The 17,685-nt window shown below is 43.7% G+C and overlaps 1 protein-coding gene across 1 annotated transcript in view; it reads left to right on the top strand.

Moving 5' to 3' along the window:
* Positions 1-17,685, top strand: part of DNAH7 (dynein axonemal heavy chain 7) — a 257,096-nt gene that overhangs the window by 13,793 nt on the left and 225,618 nt on the right. The window contains exons 6-8 of the mRNA XM_019522878.1: positions 8,638-8,818; positions 9,203-9,275; positions 12,760-12,885. Of these exons, the coding sequence (XP_019378423.1) occupies positions 8,638-8,818; positions 9,203-9,275; positions 12,760-12,885 (380 nt within the window). The remainder of the gene's footprint in view (positions 1-8,637; positions 8,819-9,202; positions 9,276-12,759; positions 12,886-17,685) is intronic.

Below are 17,685 nucleotides of genomic sequence, written 5' to 3'. Positions count from 1 at the left end.
CCAACTGATAATCAATGCATTAATATTTATTACAGATTAAAATGCTTTGCATCCACCCAACACAGTTTTTTCTGTATTTTCTCCAGCCAATTATTTTAAATTGGATAATCGACTTTTGAAGTGGAATGAGCTCATTTTGTGATGTTCACCCAGGAACAGGTTCAAATGGTTTGCTGTCCTGTATTTCAAATGTACTTTTCTGCAATTGGGAAACCTCCCACTGCTGTCTTACATTTATTTCGCATCTGTTTGTTTACCTGTTTGCCCTCAATTGCTTGAGGTTACATTGTCTGGATGTTGCCTCCCTGTTTAAATGCCTAACATAACCAAATGTGCCAGATTTACCAGACAGATGTACTGCTCACATACCCTTGTTAGCATTACAGTCTTATGGATTCTCATGGACCAGTGAAGAGGTGATGAATTTGAAAGATCTTTGAAAGATCTCAAAAAAATCTTTAGCAGCAGCCCCTGGAATGGCAAGAATTATGAATATCTGACAGAGCTGATTATGGAGAGGGGTCACTCTTAAGCCAAATTCCAATACCACAACAAATGAAAGAAACATTGGCAGAATTATAAAAAAAACAAGGGAATCAACAGAATTTCCAGCAGTGTTCCTGGTATTTATACCTGCTATTGGTAGTTGGACCAGAGGAGGAGTTTTTGCCAAGGAGGTTACCACAAAACACCAAACTTTGTGGGCAGCTGTTAAGGCATCCAAGGGACTGCAGAACTCCACTCTGACAAGATACCACCACTCTGACAGGACACCACTGAAGAAATTTTTTTTCTGAAGACCACAATCCCATGCAAGAGCCAAAGGTAGACCCCAAGGAAGACATCCACATGAACATCCAGCATAAATAGTGCTTGGGAGAGGATTCTTTCCAGAAGCTGAACATGCTGTCCTACAATACAACTGGGCACGGCTACATGAAATATGGTACTGCACATTAATGTAGTTTACTGTGAAGTAAGTGTGCATGTCTACATGTGCGTGCACTTACTGCACAGTAAAAACCCTTAATCCTGCTTAAATTTTCTACTTGCAGATTTGCAAATGCAAGTAAAAAATTTAAGCAGGATTAGTTAATGCGTAGTAATGCACGTGTAGACGTGACCTGGGAGCAAGTTTGCTCCTTGGTCTGCCCAGCCGCTGTAGGCTAGGAGCCTCTCCTGGCCCTGGGCTGGGCTGCCTCTATGTCAGTCCCTGTCTGCAGGCAATCAAAGCCTGCGGATGTTTTGAGCCCTGGGGCACACTCACCAGGGAGCCTGGGCAGGTACCTGTGCCTGCCCGCCTGCCTGTCAGCACCCCAGCACTGCTGCTTGGCACTGTACTGCTGCGCGGTTACCAGGGCAGTGCCATCAGGGCCAGTTGGGTGCTGAAGGGAGCTGCAGGCTGCTTCAGCTTCTAGCCAAGCCTGTCAGCCCCTCAGGGCCACCTGCAGGCAGCTTCTGGGCAGCAGGGCCAGCGTAATCTGCCTGCAGCACACCCCAGCAGCTGATTGTGGGCATCTAAGTTTCAACTTGCTGGTGCAGGGGGAGCCTAGGATCATGATTCCAGGCTCTGCCTGTACTAGCACATGGATTTTATAGGCTGGAGTAAATGCATGTGTAGATGTGTTCAGTGTGTAGGGCTTTTTTGTTTAATTTATTTTTCTGTCACATTTATTCTGGGACCTGAATGCTTGTTGCCCTTTTGGACAGATGTGAGTGGAATCTTTATGAGCCTGGTAAGCTTTTATCACCTTATGCCTCACCCCATGTTCAAAGTGGCACCTGTGCCATAGATTTGTTACATTTTACATTTTTTCTAAAGTAGTTTTTTGTTGTTGAAATTTTCATATTTTACAGTCACCAACCATCCTCCTTTTCTTATCTTCTTTAATGTTGCCACTCTAACCTCGTTCATTGCTGTGCTCTTTACCTTTTACACTCCAAATGGTAGTTGAATTGTTAGGCCCCTGACACCTGTTACACATAATATGTGATTAATTGGTTAATCACCTCTTAAGTAGTGAACTGACCACATTTTCATTTAATGGCATGATAAAACCAAGAGTAAGTGACAAAGTTATTACTCAAAATACGTGTCTGGTTCTTGTCACACCTTTAATTGAATGTGTGGACATGGGAGTGTGCTGTGGAGGCTGGGAACATGGGTCGGTTGATTGGGGTGCAGCTAGAGGAGAACAGTGAGACAGGGAGCCCCGATCAGCTGACTGAGCTTTCAGCTGTGAGAGTGTAGGGTGCCCCATCCCCACATGGATGGGAACTCTGAACACTGGTGGAGCTTGCAACTGCCCTTTGCTCCCATGGCTGGAAGCCCTGGTAGGGACTGGAGCTCCCAGCTGTTGGAGGTACATCGTGTGCTCCTATGGGTGGGAGCCCAGCAGTGTTCAGAACTCCCAGCTGGTGGGTGCACACTGTACACTCCCATGGCTGGGAGCTCTGTCAGGTGATGGGGGTCCCAGCCACAGGATTGAAGATTGCCAATGAGGGGGGAGACCAGCATCACACTGCTGGATTCCCCCTGTATCAGCAATATAGTGTAATGGGATCCGATGCTTGATCCCACAGTCATACCTCCTGCTATGCATGTGTGGCATGACAGGAGGCGTGATTATTGAAGTCATGCATCAGATCCCATTGCACCTTCTTTTTAAAGTCTGTCAGCGGCCTTAGAATGTAATTTACTAATTGTTCATTCACACCCCCCCCTCCCCACATAAAAACAGTTTTCTCTCCCTTTCATGTGATCAGTTTTCTACACTCAGCCCTTCTTAGTCTCACTCAAGCAGGTGATAGGGGTTAAAAAATAACAAACCCCAAACCACAATGCAATGCAGTTATAATTATTGAATTACAATAAAGAATTGCTTCACAAGTTGAGCAGTGCCCTGAGTCTTTAGCTACCTGAGCATTTTATGAGGTGCATTTCCCAAAGTGAGACATTTAAAATGCATGGATATTGTAAGTCAGTGATCTAGTTTTATGTAGACTTTTAGTATTGTTAACCTCTTTGGTTCAGAACACTTATTTCAGAAGCCTATTTACATTTCAGTGCATTTTGTACAGTTATTTTGTGTGTTATAAAAGAGCATAAGGCAATAATGATGTTCTGTTTTGGCACAAGCATTGCAGGACAGTACAACCATTCCAAGCCTGCCTATATTGATAGTGTTGCTCTTCCAGTTCAGCATGCAGCTCTGGAAGAATGGTTCTGGTGAATATTATTGATTTGCTCATTGACTTTTTCAACAAGAGTCATGTCTGTCTCTTAATTCTTGCTTTGGTAATATCCTTCAACTTAAGGACAGCTTGTAGATGTGCACCTTTCACTGTCCTACACATCTCATACATACTAGGATTGGTACAGGGGCCTATAAATAGGGGAAGCCTATCATTTCTGGGAAGAGACTAACTTAGGGGTGGGCAAAATACGGCCTGCAGGTTGGATTTGGCCCACCAACTGATTGGATCTGGCCTGCCCCTGCAGCATTCCACATGGGGCCAGTTCCTGCCTGCGGCAGCCTGCACTGTGCTCCAGCCTCAGCCACCATGTACAACTTTTGGTGAGGCTGCTTCTGCTGCTTGGTTCCCTTCACCTCCTGTGGCGGCTTCTCCTCCTGCTGTACCGCTTCGGGCTGGAAGGAAGCTACAGCCAGGCAGCTCCTGTCCCAGTGTATGGGGCTCTGACTCCAGCTCCCAGGTTTCTTCCACCTATTCCATCTACCTGGCATGGGCAGCTGAGTGGGTGGACGGCAGCCAGGAGCTGGAGTCAGAGACCCATGCGTTGGGGCAGAAGCTGCCTGGCTGAAGCTTCCACCCGGCCCAGAGAGACAGAGCAGGAGGATGGGCTGCTGCTGGAGGTGATGGGAACTGAACAACAACCACACCGGGAGCAGCCCTAGTGGAAGCTGTGTGTACTGGTGAGGGCCAGGTCAGTGGGTGTGGGCCGGAGTGTGGCACAGGTTGCCCTGGGCAGGGCTTGATCCCATGGGGAGCACTGTGGGGGCAGCAGTGGACCACACTGCCTGGGTGAGCTCTGCTGCATACACCTGCTGCCCTCTCCCTCCTTTTATTCTCAGCTTGCTCCTGGGACCTAGCACCCAGGCAGCCCCTCCATACACATACATACTCCTCCACACACCCCTCACCCTCACACAGCTGCCCTATGACCCTGCCTCGTGATCCTGGCATTGCCCACCCATTTCGCTTCTGAACACCACTCCCTGCTTGCCTGCAGCCCCATCCCACATATAGGGAGTTTTGATGAGTTGTTGTGGCAGGCAAGGGTGCTGACCTGGCCCGTGACAACTCATCAAAACTCCCTATGTGGCCCCCAGGCCCAAATAATTGCCCACCCCTGAACCTGGTGCATGCTATCCAGAACTGGAGAAAAGGCAACCTTTTCTCATTGTTTTCTTGGAGAGTGGAATTTAATACAATAATTTTTAGTTCTGTTTTTGTCTGTCTTTTCTCCTGAGACAGGAGCACTAGTCACTTAAGAATGGTTAAAAAATCTTGGTCAAGACAAAATCGTGGGCTAGAGGAATGTTTGGAGGCCTTGTTTCTGTATCCCAGGAGGAGTGGAGAAAGAGTGGTCTCCTCCCTCCCTCTCTTCCCTGTCTTTTGTATTCAGATCACACACTTTGTTTAATATGCTGCTCTGTGCATGTCCTTCCACAGCGTCTGTTGAAGTGAGCTCAAGCTCACAAAAGCTTGTGCTATAGATCTCTGATCTGCCCAAGTCCATAATATGAAATCTACCCTGCCTTCTTTCTTATAGAGAGACAAGGGGACAGGAGACATGGCTAAGATGGAGATATACAGATATGGTTCCTGACATTTTGTAGAATTAGACTTTCCTGCTGGATAATATTTTGGTATAATGTTTCCACTGTCACCATCACAATCCCTACCTAACTGTTTCCTGTAGCGTATGGGAAAACAATATATGCTTGAAGGAGCAAAATGTATTTTCCTTCTGACTTCCCATCCTTAAAACAAGAATAATGCAACCCCACCATGCATTCCACAGTTATGAGTGATGTTCCTAGCTCAGGATATACACTGCTGAGAAGAAAACAGGCAAAAATCCTATGTTTACATGCATCAGTGACCAAAACAGTACAAACATGTTTGCACACTTACTTTCAGACATAATTTGTGCTGTTTTTGTTGTGATTTATGTTCCATGTAGTGTAACATTTGATAAAAAGTTTTATTATTTTCAGCATTTGTTCAATAAAAGGTACTATTGACAAAGGATCAATACAGTTTCATAAAACTGCATATGCTAGGCACATAGTAAAATGCCTTTTCATAAAATCATTTCAGAAAGCATAACAAAACAATAAAAGTTCATGTCAATTGTTTTAGCTCCTAGCTTTGAAGTAGGAGCACATTGTATCCCTGATTATGGCCTTGCTACAGTTTGGATAGGCAAACTCTCTGGTTCTTCATAATGCTCCAAAAGTCTCTATTCCTCAGCCTTGTGCTCAAAATAACAAAATACAGCAAATAGATAACACTTAAAGCAGAAAATGTTTAGCAGCCTCTGGCCTTATTATTAGGTACCACAATCTTTGTGCTCTCCAAATATGCACTCCATTCATTCTGCATCTGCTCAAGGTGTCATTAAGCAGCTTCTTTCTCTTGTCAAAGTGTGGCAAAAGGCTTCATAGGCCATGGAAGCAGTGGGTAAGCTGGATCTCCTATAATGGTGGTGGGAGCCATGACACCATTTATGTCCACAACAGTTTTGGAAGCACAGATTTTTTTTCACTAAAAAAATAAACCGGCCTGCATGTCTAAAGATATTGAAATCAGGTATCTTTCCAGACCACCCTACATTAATATTGGACACTCTCTCATGTAGGTACAACAGGTATTGAGGTAACGTGGAATAATATTCCTTTCTGTTGATGCAAGCTGAGGTTGGTATGGTGGGAAAGAATAGGCATGTGGGTCCCATTAATGGCTCTTGTACAATTTGGAAGCCCCTACCATCAAATCCATCAATGTCTTCCTCCAGTGGATTGTTGTACTTCATAATCTGGGGCATCAGCAGCTTCTTCATAGCAGTGCACAACTTGATAGCAACAGCCCTGATATTTATAGATAGGGTGATCTTACTTCCCGGATTGACCAAGACAGTCCTGGATTTTGAAGGCTGGTCCTGGCCATCCAGTGAAAAGTAAACCAAGTGTCCCAGGCAAGAGCTGGGAAAGAGGAATCCTTAGCAGAGAGCAGAATTGCCCTAATAGGTTAGGTTGATTAGCTGAATGACCCTTAAAAGGGGGATTGTTAACACCTGAGAAGTAAAGAATAATGGTCATTAAGGGGCCATTGACTACTTAGCTTCCTGAATAGTAATAGTAGTGGTGCTGCGCCCCTGCCCCTGCCTGTACCACTGGTATTCCTGGGGGGATCAGCGTCCTAGATTTCACATTGTCCCATATGGCGACTCTGTGTATAGCACTGGTTAACATTTGGGTGTAGTTAACTTCCAGGTGATGACAGCTGTCTGATGGAGGCTTGCCGGTGGTACTGTGCTGCTACAGTTCTGAGGCAACTTGTCTTCCTGAAATTCTGCTGCCACTGTTGGTCATCCTGAGTTTGCTGGAGGAGTATGCTTTGTATTGGCTGCTTCCTGTTTCTCCCATCTACTTCTAGCCTACTATGCTCCTTGAAACCTTTCAGAATTCTCATTCTTTTATATTTACTTCAAGGATTTTCTGTAAGTAATGTGGAACATGTTGAAGCTTGTCATTCCTGACCCCTAGAAATTTTGGTTTATTTTCTCTTGGGATTTATGCTATTTGACTCCCAGGGCAGTGGAGCTAAGTACCTGGCTCTATTTCCTTTGTTCCACCATCATTGGTATTTAGTGCTTCTTACTTCAGCCACTCCATAGCCATAATTTTGTCCAGCATCTCTCAGCAGCCTAAATAGTTTGTTGCATTTGAAAAATATTAAAAAAATAACTCTTAGGCTATTCCATAAGAGTATAACTTTTGACATACAAAATTGTAATTCATGGGCTATAGAACATATGAAAGGTGAGGGCTGGTAAAAGTCTTATATTAAAAATTGGATTTTTAATTTTAGCATTAGTGTGGATGCCTGTGAATTTTACAGTGCTTCCCCTTACTGCTGACCAGCCTATTGTCTGCCTTGGTGTTCCAAGAAAAAGAAAAGAAAAAATAGGATAGACATCTGGCTGGGGTCATCTGACCCCAGCACTCTTTCCTGTCTAGGCAGTGGGTCGGACTCCATGATCTGTTGAGGTTCCTTCTGACCCTAGCATCTACAAATCTATGAAAATGTACTGAAAATTGGGTGCATCAAATAAATGCTTATATGCTTCACTTTCATATAAAAATGTAGTATAAAAGCACTACTAGGTGCACTAATACAACTTAGAAGTCTTAATAATACAAACTAATAATCCACAGCCTGATCTCAGGGTTCCCATGCCTAGGGATGAGTAAAAACCCTGTGTGCTGTCCAGCTGGGTAGCACATGGATTTTATAGGCCCTGGGGACCCTGGGATTGGGTTGCAGCAGTCTGATGTCAGGATCCCAGGTGCTGGGGATGAGTAAAAAACTTGTGTGTTGCCCAGTTATGCAGCATATATGGTTTTACAGGTTCTGGATACAGAAGTCCGATTTTGGAGTCTCCATACACCAACTTGTAAAAACTGTGTACACCTCCTAGCTGGGGTTTTGACAATCAGCTGATTGTCAGCTGGGGCCAGGAATTGGATGGCGGCCCTTTTGGTCCCTGGCCCCAACTGACAATCAGCTGATTGTGGGCATCTAAGTTTCAACTTGCTGATGCAGGGGGAGCCTAGGATCATGATTCCAGGCTCTGCCTGTACTAGCAAGTAAATTGTGATTGGGATCTAATCCCCAAACCCAAAATCAGATGTCCTACCATGCATGTGTGATATGGCAGGAGGTATGGTTGTTGGGATTGTGGATTAGATCCCATCATGCTTTAAAATGAACATGTGTCAGGGCCTTAGGTGCACCTGCAGAATAATAATTATTTTGCATAACCACCTGCATCTGTGTTGTATTCAAGCAGTCACTGTCACATTCTGATGAAGTAGGATCACTATTCACTAGAATCATCAACCTCAGGCATGCCACAAATTAAGCCTCATGCTCTCGCTGATTGCTACTATGGTCCCATTCCCCTGTCCAATTTGCTGCTCTGCTTTCTGCTCCCTGCCCCCTCCCCTACCTGACTTGGGCCACACAGAGCCTGCCCATGGCGTGCATGCCAAAGTTTGGCCACACTGGATTAGAAAACTAGAACATACTGCTTATAGTCAGTGGTGAATACAAGGTGAATTTGTTGCATTATATTTTAGTATGATGCAATTATATCATCTTTATAACTTATAATTCATTTTTATTTATTTTTCAGATTGTATTGAGGCCAGCTGAAACCTAAAAATGAATTATAGTGTTTACAATATAACAAATCCTTACTGCTCATGAAAAGTATCTTTGCTCAGGAAATGCATAGATCTATCTAAGACCACAGAAGAGATGACCATCTTTATCCTGTTATTATCAGACTAAACTCAGCCAATTTATTTTGTCATTATTGTGCAGAAATACTACTATTACATTCATCATGGAATTGATACAGAACACGTGGCCCCAATGGATGATTCTTGGCTGAAGCATATTTTGGATTTAGTCCCACGGCATCTGAAAGTACTTAGCAAAAGTATTAATTTATTGTCTGATGAAATGAAAGAAGACTATCTTCTCAGTGTAAAGAAAGCCATAGGTAAATTGGTGATATCTGGACTTTCTATCTCCAGCTTTATTGATACAAACAAGTGTTCATTTTGGGATGCTGTCATTATAATAAATGGAATTTTTAGATGTGTTTAGGTATTTTTAATAAGAAATATTTATGGTTTCAGCATTTGCTTTTACCTTCTAATAGGGAAAATATGACACTATTCAGAGCTTACACTGTCTTCAAGATTTTCCATAAGAATGATTTTATTTGGTAATTTTATTCACAAATAAAGTTACTTCGTGCTAAATACAGTCATTCTCTTCAATGGGTTGCATTATTTGGCCCTGTTTTTAGTATTTTTTTCCTCTTTACTCATGTTATTTATGTGGTTTTTTTTGTTCTTTTTTGTAATATACTTTCTTTTAGTTGACTTTGTTTTAAGAGATCCCAGGGAAAAAGATGAAGACACGAAGCCAGAGCTTCCATCTCATCGTGCAGAGTAAGAAAACATATTTCTTCCTGAACACTGACTAGGGAGTAATAGGGTGAATACTCTATGTAGAGAATACTTCTTAGACCAAAGCAATCCATCCTAATTGGAGCAACCTATGAAACACGAAAAGGAAATAATATTAGGTTATTTATTGTGTAAATTTATACAACGCAACATTATTAGAGAGATTGCAAAATATATGGTTAGTTGAGAACAAATCTCTTGCAGTATTTAACATCGTAAGTGATTTGTAAATCTTGGACTAAGCCCCACAGAATTTGAAAATAAGTGATAATGAGTCAGATCATCATCTAATGTAAATTAGCATTGCTCCACTGATTTTAATCCACGTACTCCACTGATTTTAGTAAAGCTACGTGATTATATAACAGCGAAGGGTCTGCTTAATAAGTACTAAGTCAAGAATATAAAACATAACAGCACAAATAAGATAAGATTTGTGTTTTTCCCTCAGAATAATTCAATTATGTTTGTTAGCTGTCCAAGTGTTTATTTAGTTTCTTGAGCAGGTTTTGTAGTCTGTCCTGATTTCATATGTCCAGAATTATACTGCTAGCTTTATACTAGCTAGCTTGGATATATGTATATGAGTTGCAATTGTAGTGTAGACATACTCTTTGTATACAGCAATGGCTTATATGCATACATAATATATTTTTTTAAATGTATACCAGTTGCTAAGAGTCATTAGAACACAAAAATCAATGTCATCAGCAGAAATCTGCTATGCCTGGTACAGACCCGCATAAAGACTTTGACTAGTCCACAATGTGGTTTCAGTCCTTATGGGATTTTAAAGAAATGGATACAGCTTGGCTGCCTTGTGGTGGCTTATATTTTTTGGTAGTCGAGCAGTAAACTGACAGTAAATTCTAGCCTGAAAGAAAACATCTGTAACGGGCCTTCATCATCCAGGTCATTAATGGAAATATTGACTAGTATGAGACCATGATAGACCCCCTGTAGAACTCCACTTGATATATCTTTCCAGTTTGAGAGTGAGACAGCAGTCTATCCAAACCAAAGTTAAGATGACTAAATTTAAAATGACACCCTCCCCAAAATTAGATTCCATATGTGGAAAAATATAAATTTGTTATAATTTTCCAGGTATAGAATCTAATTGTTGGAGGGTTGTCTTAAATTTGTCCTCCCAGCCTTTGTGGCAGGGAAAGCAGTAGCAGCGGCGCAGGCAGTAAGGAGGCAAGTGGCAGGGAGAGGTGGCATCTGGATCCTGACCTCTTGTCTGTCTGCCACTTTCCTCTCCCCACTGGTGCCTCCCCCTCCACCTACCTGCTCCCATGGCCACCCCTGCTGTCTGCCACCCCAGGCACTTGCACCCCACTCCCCCTCCCCCTCCACTGCCACATGCTGTGCGGCCTGGCGCCTCCCTGCTGGTTCGTTTGCTGCTTCCTGGCTCCGTACTGGGTCCTGCTGACCCTGGCTCCCGACTGATTGCCTTACTGCTTAGCAGGGAGCCAGGGAACAAGGTAGGACCCGGCATGGAACCAGAGTGGCAAGGGAATCCATGCTAGATTCTGTACTGCTCACTGACTCTGCTGGGTCACGTCTTGTTCCCTGGCTCCATGCTGAGCCAAAGAGTGGTGAGGAATCAGAGCCTGGGAGTATCACAGGACCTGTTGCAGAGCCAGAGAGTGGTGAGGGAATCATCAGGGAGCTAGGGAGGGAGCAGTACAGAAGCCAGTGCTGGCTGCAGGTACTACATTTTTAGTTGTTACTTGGTTGTACTTGATTGTAAGATGAGGTTTCCTTTTCCTCATGTTGAATGGGAAAAGAACCTCCTCTTAGAATCAAGTAAATATGGTACATACTCCTTCAGCATGGTTTTCAAACCAATGTTGTACCTAGCTTTCTCTAAACTGTATTCCTTTAGTTTGCTTATAAAAATACCAGATGAAACTGTCTCAAAAGCCTTAAATAAAATAAAAAGATATTCTCCCCTCTCCACAAAGACTTCTGCTCTGTCATAGAATTAATTTGAGTTGCTTTGACATGACTTGTCCTTGACAAATCCATATTGACTTTACATTATCAGCTTGTTATTTTTAGGTGCTTAGCAAAAGATTGTTTTTTTTCTATTCTGTAGTCTTATGGTCTCCTTTCCTGTTTTTATAAATAGGCACTAAGTTTGTCCTTTTCCATATTCTGGTACCTTAACACATCATCAAAGAATTCTCTAAGATTGCTAACAGCTTTGACATTGGTTCATCCAACCTCCTAAGTAATGTAAGGTGAAATTTTCATCAGGCCAGCTAATTTGGGAACATCTAACTTACCCAAGTAGTCTGTAACCTGTTCCTAATGTGTTCTAGCCTAAGTTCTTTCTCTGGTCACTAATGCTAATTGTGTTAACTCTCTAATCATGGTTTGCACATTTTCAGTGAAGGCTGACCCAAAAGACACAGACATTGTTCTTCTTGTATTAACTTTTCTTCCCTATTAAGTAGTAGAGTAATACTGAGAGGGGAAGACTTAGTGTTATCTTCTGTTCCAGTGGTTGAGCAAAGGGCATGTCCTGTGGTCTGGGCTACAGGATTCCATGTCTAGCATGAAAGTGCATCTAACATGGAGGATAATTAAGTGTAGGATCATAGGAAAGTACAGCTGGAAGGGACCATACAAGGTTATCTAGTCCAGCCCCCTGCTCAGGGTAGGATCATCCCTGACTAAACCATTACTGCCAAGTGTCTGTCCAGCCTGCTCTTGAAAATTTCCAGGGATGGAGGTTCCCTAACTTTTCTAGGTAGCCTGGTGGGGCCCTGCTACAAGTTCAAATTAAAACTGGATAGAAACCAGCTATAGAGTTGTTACACATTTTCAAGCACTAACTTTATAGTTGGTTGGCTCTTTTTATAGTAGATAGTCATTTTTATTGTGTGATAATTGCATTGCATATGTGGCTGGTCTAAACTTACGTGCATGATTAACCAGTTAGTCAGTGCTAATTACTTTGCACATGTGACCAGTCTAAATGCATTGTTCTATTAACCAGTTAATTTCATAATGTATGTAATGTGTAGCAAGAGCCTTGGGTTTAGTGAAAAGGAGATTATGAGTAAGGGAGGCTTGGTAGAAGTTTTCAAATATTTAAAAGGTTGCCATGAAGAAGAGGAAGGACAACGTTTCTGTTCATGCAGAAGGCAGGCGATAAAGTAGTGGGTTCAAACAGAAGCAAATCTGCTTACAGGACCATGAATAAATTACAGATTTCTTCTTAAGACATGACAGAATATCCTATCTCAGTATTTAGTATTTATATACTCCCAAATATCCAACAACAAGATTGTAAATTTCTGAGGAGTACAAGAAGAAATTGGTTTTATCTCCTGAATTTGAAACCTTACTATGATGCAAAAGGATTATTACCATTAAAGAAATGTGCATACATGGTGCATACATTTTGATTCTTAGCATAACAGGTGTTTTTTAACTGTTTTCTTTTTTTTAGAATAGAAATACTGCCAAAGCCTTGGCATAAGTCATTCTTGTCAGCTTGCACTTATATAAAGGAAAATTTGCATGCAATGAACCCTACAATGTTGGCTGTTCTGGACTTATGGGAGACATCTTTTAAGTAAGTGTTATTTAGTCACTGTAGGTCACCAATCTATTATGAGTGGAAAGGTGCAAAACATACTTGATGTTTACTGTACAAAGTATTTGTGTTTGGTATTAGAGACACATATTCCGATATTCTGATAATGTGCAGTGATTTCAGTATCCATGTAAAAGATAATTGTTTAGAGTCAGCTTAGGGTTTCAAGGCCACCATGCTGACTTGAGGATTTTTGCAAATGATTGCTGGCTCAACTGATACAGCTGGCCACAGGACTTCTTAACTTCAGGTTGATGGCCACCTTGGCATTTCTTTTATGCAGGACTCTTCTGCTGCTAATGGTTACACAGTCACCTCAGAAGGTTGTCTTTAAGGCTTTTCACAGTGTTTACTGCTAAGCTGTGAAACAAAGGAATTCATATTTTTCCATATCTGTTTGGTATATTGATTGAGTTCAACTGTTGAAGAAGTGTCTTAGGAGGCTTTAAGAAAAACAGGCAAACACAGCAGTCACACAGTTATGTTGAACACAAAATAGTATATGTCATATCACTCACTGATACCCCTTTGAGTCACATTAGTAATTGAAGACAGATGTCTTTTCCAAGATGAAGCCATTCAAACTACAGAAAAATGGTGAATTAGACAAATTGATTGGCATTTTCAAGACAGCCAAAGGATGTTAGCCTCCTAACTCTTATGATGTTCAAATTGATTACCTAATTCTCCCATGAGCTCCTTTAAAAATTCCTTAATTCTTAGCTTTTACATACTGTATGCCTTATTGATTAGGTTAGTTGTGCAGTGTAATATATGGGTGCGTCCGCACATGCAGGCACGTGTACTTGCAGCAGCTCAAATAGGAGTGGCACAAATTTAAGCCGGGGATTTTTGCCTCAGTGCATGTGCCCAGACATGCACTTTGGTTTGGAGTGAGTTGTGCCACTTGGGCCAAAATAAACCTTCCCAGATCCTCCCAGATCTTCAGCCAGGGAGAGCTAGAGCCTGGGGCCAGCGCTTCAGGGTTACTTGCCCTCAGGAATTTCTGAGGCCCAGCCAGTTGGTATCTGGGGACACTACCCCTTGTGCCAGCTGGACTGCTGATGCAGCACTGACCTGGAATGGCCCCTGCCCCCTCTACCCACTGCAGCAGTCTGGTAGTGGGGGCTTCTTCCTGGCTGTGACCTGCTGCCACCTATGACAGCATCTGCCCCCTTGGACCTGTGGCCCCATGGCTTCATGCCTGCCAGACCCAGATGGGGTGCCTCTGCTCTGCCACCTGGACAGCTATTGCCCAAAAGATGTGCTTCTTATGGTGGGTCACTCTGAACTGTCCAAGTGTGCCCTCTTGGTCCCAAATGGCCAACAGGTCAGCCACCTCATCTGCCCTCCAGCTGGGTCATCAGTGCTGGCCCGGGACAGGTTCCTCTGCTTGGGTCTCACCATTTGTCTCACCAGCAGAAATCCTGATGTTCCCTGTTTAAAAATTGCAGATTCTCTGATAAGAAACCCAAATTCTCTCATTAAAATACCCAAACTAGTGTTCTGTCACTATTAAAACGAAATGCCACTATATATAGAGAGATCAGTTGGCCAATGTTTTATTGATATATTTACAAGCTTAAAGCAGTTTTGAGGCCTACCTGTACCTTTATCATACTAATAAAATAAATTCTAAATAGCTATACACTTTGGCATTTACTTTTGGCTTTTCTGTCATAGAAAAATCACAGCTGCCCCTACTCCCGTTGCTCATCAGGATGTGCAGTAATGAGCAGCACTGATATGCGAGTGCCCTGCCCCTGCCCTTGCCCCTCAGTCTCAACCCACAGCCTGTCCCCTGCCCCAGTTCCTTCACTCCTGACCCACAGGGCCAGGTATATGGGTGAGGGGTTTGTGGGGGTGGCTTGGAGGTGTGGGGTTTGTGGGCAGATTGAGGGAGACTGTGGGTGTGGGGGGGCCGCATGGGGGGGCTTCTTAGGAGGGGTGGGTCCCCTTCCCCCCGCAGGGCACAGCCCTGTCCCACACAGCTCATGAACTGCCCCCCCCCCCACAGGGGCCACAGCTTCCCCCACAGGGCCCACATGCCCCCTGCAGGGGCTACAGCCTTCCAGCAGGGCCTAGAGTCTCCCCCTGCCGGGGCCAAAGCCCCCCACAGGGCCCAGAGCCCCCCTGCAGGGGCTACAGCCCCCCCAGCACACAGGTCCCCTACAGCAGCAGTGGCTGCTGTGGCTCTTGGGGCCTCCTGGCACAGCCCCCCCATGTGGTGCAGGGTGGCGGGGGGCAGCATGGCTTGGCCCTGGCTACCTGGCACCTGGCACTGCCTCTGCCACATTGCACAGGTGCAGCCCAGCTTGGCACAGTGCTGTGTGGGGCCATGCGGCTTTGGGTAGCTCCAGCCCGCTCAGGCTGTCACCCAGGGCCCCTTGCAGAGACCACCTGTCACGCCTCATCAGGATGTGCAGGTCAGGTTCTGCATGCAGAGCCCCACGTGCTGTTGGGTTGGGTTGGTTCTGTGGAGGCAGGACCCAGCCCAGTGTGACAGTCAGTCCCCACAAGTGGTGCGGGGCCCCAGGTGACAACCCGAGTGGCCTGGAGCTACCTGAAGGTGCACAGCCCTTTGTGGTACTGTGCTGAGCTGGGCCGGACCCGAGCGATGTAGCAGATGCAGCACCAGGTGCTAGGCAGCTGGAGCCAAGCCAGGCTGCCCTGCGCCACATGGAGGAGCTGTGTCATGAAGTCCTGAGCACCCTGATGGCTGCTGCTGGTGAGCTGCGTTCTGTGTGTGGAGTGACTGGAGCTGTGGGGAGGGGCATGTGGATTCTGCGGGGGGCAAGCGGGGGACCCACCCCTCCTGAGTTACCCTGCCGTGGTCCCCCGCACCCTCACAGCCCCCCCTCCACTCCCTACTTATGTGGAATGGAGCCCGGGTTCAGGTCCTTGCAGTCTTCACCTCTGTTTGCCCTGCATAGGCAGGCAGCGTGTTTCAGCACTGGGGCAAGGGCCAGCCGTAGAGATGCTCTGGCTGGCTACCAGAGTGTGTCTTTGGAGGACCCGAGCCTCCTGTTGCCTCAGGCTTTCCTCCCCCCCCGTGTTTTATTTTGATACCTGGATATCTAGGTATCACGTTTTGAGCCCCTGCTGCAAATATGCAGCACAGGGAACATTTTTTTTGTTCCCAGCGTGCTTCTTGCTGCGTCTCAAACTGCTTTGAGATGCAGCAAGCGGCACGTGTGGGTTCATTTGGATGCACCCTATGGGGTCAAAATGTACAATTATATGATTACTAGGCATCTCTTAGGTCCTTGATGATAATAATAATAGTTTTATTCCATAGTATTCTAATAATCAAACTTGTATTCATTTAATTGAATTTGGATAGAAAATATAGACAGTGAAGAAACTTCTGAGACCTAAAAGAGATTAACAGCTAAAATGTTCTCATTGTATAATGTGAAAGCACATAGAGCAGAATTCTTTTACTTTACCGGTATAGGTGATTCTGGTGAAGTAACTCCTTATTCTGGTAGCAAGGACACTGAAGGAAACTTTTTGTTGTTAGAAGGAATTATTTTTATAAGTTTGGAAATTTACAATTATGTAGGATATCATTTCTATTTCTAACGATTTGGGACCTTTCAACAACAATAACATTAATTGGATCTTCAATTGAAAACATTTTTAAGAGCAAATATTTAGATATGATGTTAAATTAATTTTTAAATCATATCTAAATATTTGCTCTTAAAAGATTTTACTTCTACGAGAAAGAGAAGGAAACAGTCATTAAAAATTTGTTTTTGTCAGATTTAGGCTTGTTCTCTAAGTTTACAGATATGGTTAATAGGGACATATATAAATTGGGTCCAACCTCTGTTGGCTTCTGAGGATAGAAAATTACCTGACAGCTGTGATATTGTGATAACTGGAAATGCTGGTTATTTTAGTAAGATTCTCTTTAAGTAAAGTGTACTTCACTTTGTTTCAAAGATAGTGCAACTGATGAATTTAATTCAGGACAATTTTTTTAAAATGTAGGAACTAATCAAGCGCCAATGAAATTTTTCTGTCAAGTATTCTTCACTTAAAGTACTTTGTCTATTGCATTTTAGCAAAAAGCATTTCAGAATTTCAAAACTTTATGGCTGGATCCTGAAATTATTGTTTTGCTTTAAGAATGTCCCATATGGATAATGATTGTTAGAATATATATGTCCTTGTCTTGTGATCTTGGAAGCTTCTTGTAAGTGATACCATTTCAAGCTGTTTGATCCTTTTCCCTCTATGCCAGCACTGTCAAATTCACCTCTATTTCTGGGTTGGATATGGACCACAAGGAGTCTCTTGGGTGAGATCTAGACTCAGCAGCAGGGGCTGAAGAAGAGGGGAAGTCAAGTGGTGGTGGAAATCCTGAGACAAGTGACAGGGCAGGAGTTAACATAGCCATTGTTCACTCACTCCCCTGCCACAAACACATGTGCCCATCAGGGCTCCATAGAGGGCAGCTTGGGAGCAGGCCCCACCCTCACTCATTCTGGCCCTGACTTTCTGGTATCCTCTGGGAGCCCTGTTGGCCAGATATAGTCTTGAGGCTGTATGTTTGACATCCTGGTCTATACCAGTTCTCTTCATCAGTTAAAGAACATGTGGATAAAGATAAAAAATAGTTATCATGCCTACCATCTTCCTCTGTCAAATGGGAGTGTTTGTAGAAACAACTTTTGATGATGTCTCCTCTGCTCTGTGAATAGAAGATGAAAAGTTTTAGTGTAGACATTGATGTAGAATTGGATTCACCAATCTGCTTATCAGAAAAGA

This window comes from Gavialis gangeticus, unplaced genomic scaffold, assembly GCF_001723915.1.
Source record: "Gavialis gangeticus isolate Ggan-Ray unplaced genomic scaffold, GavGan_comp1, whole genome shotgun sequence".
Taxonomy (NCBI): domain Eukaryota; kingdom Metazoa; phylum Chordata; order Crocodylia; family Gavialidae; genus Gavialis; species Gavialis gangeticus.
The sequence above is the reverse complement of the archived record's forward strand: the minus strand, read 5'-3'. Positions and strand labels throughout refer to the sequence as shown.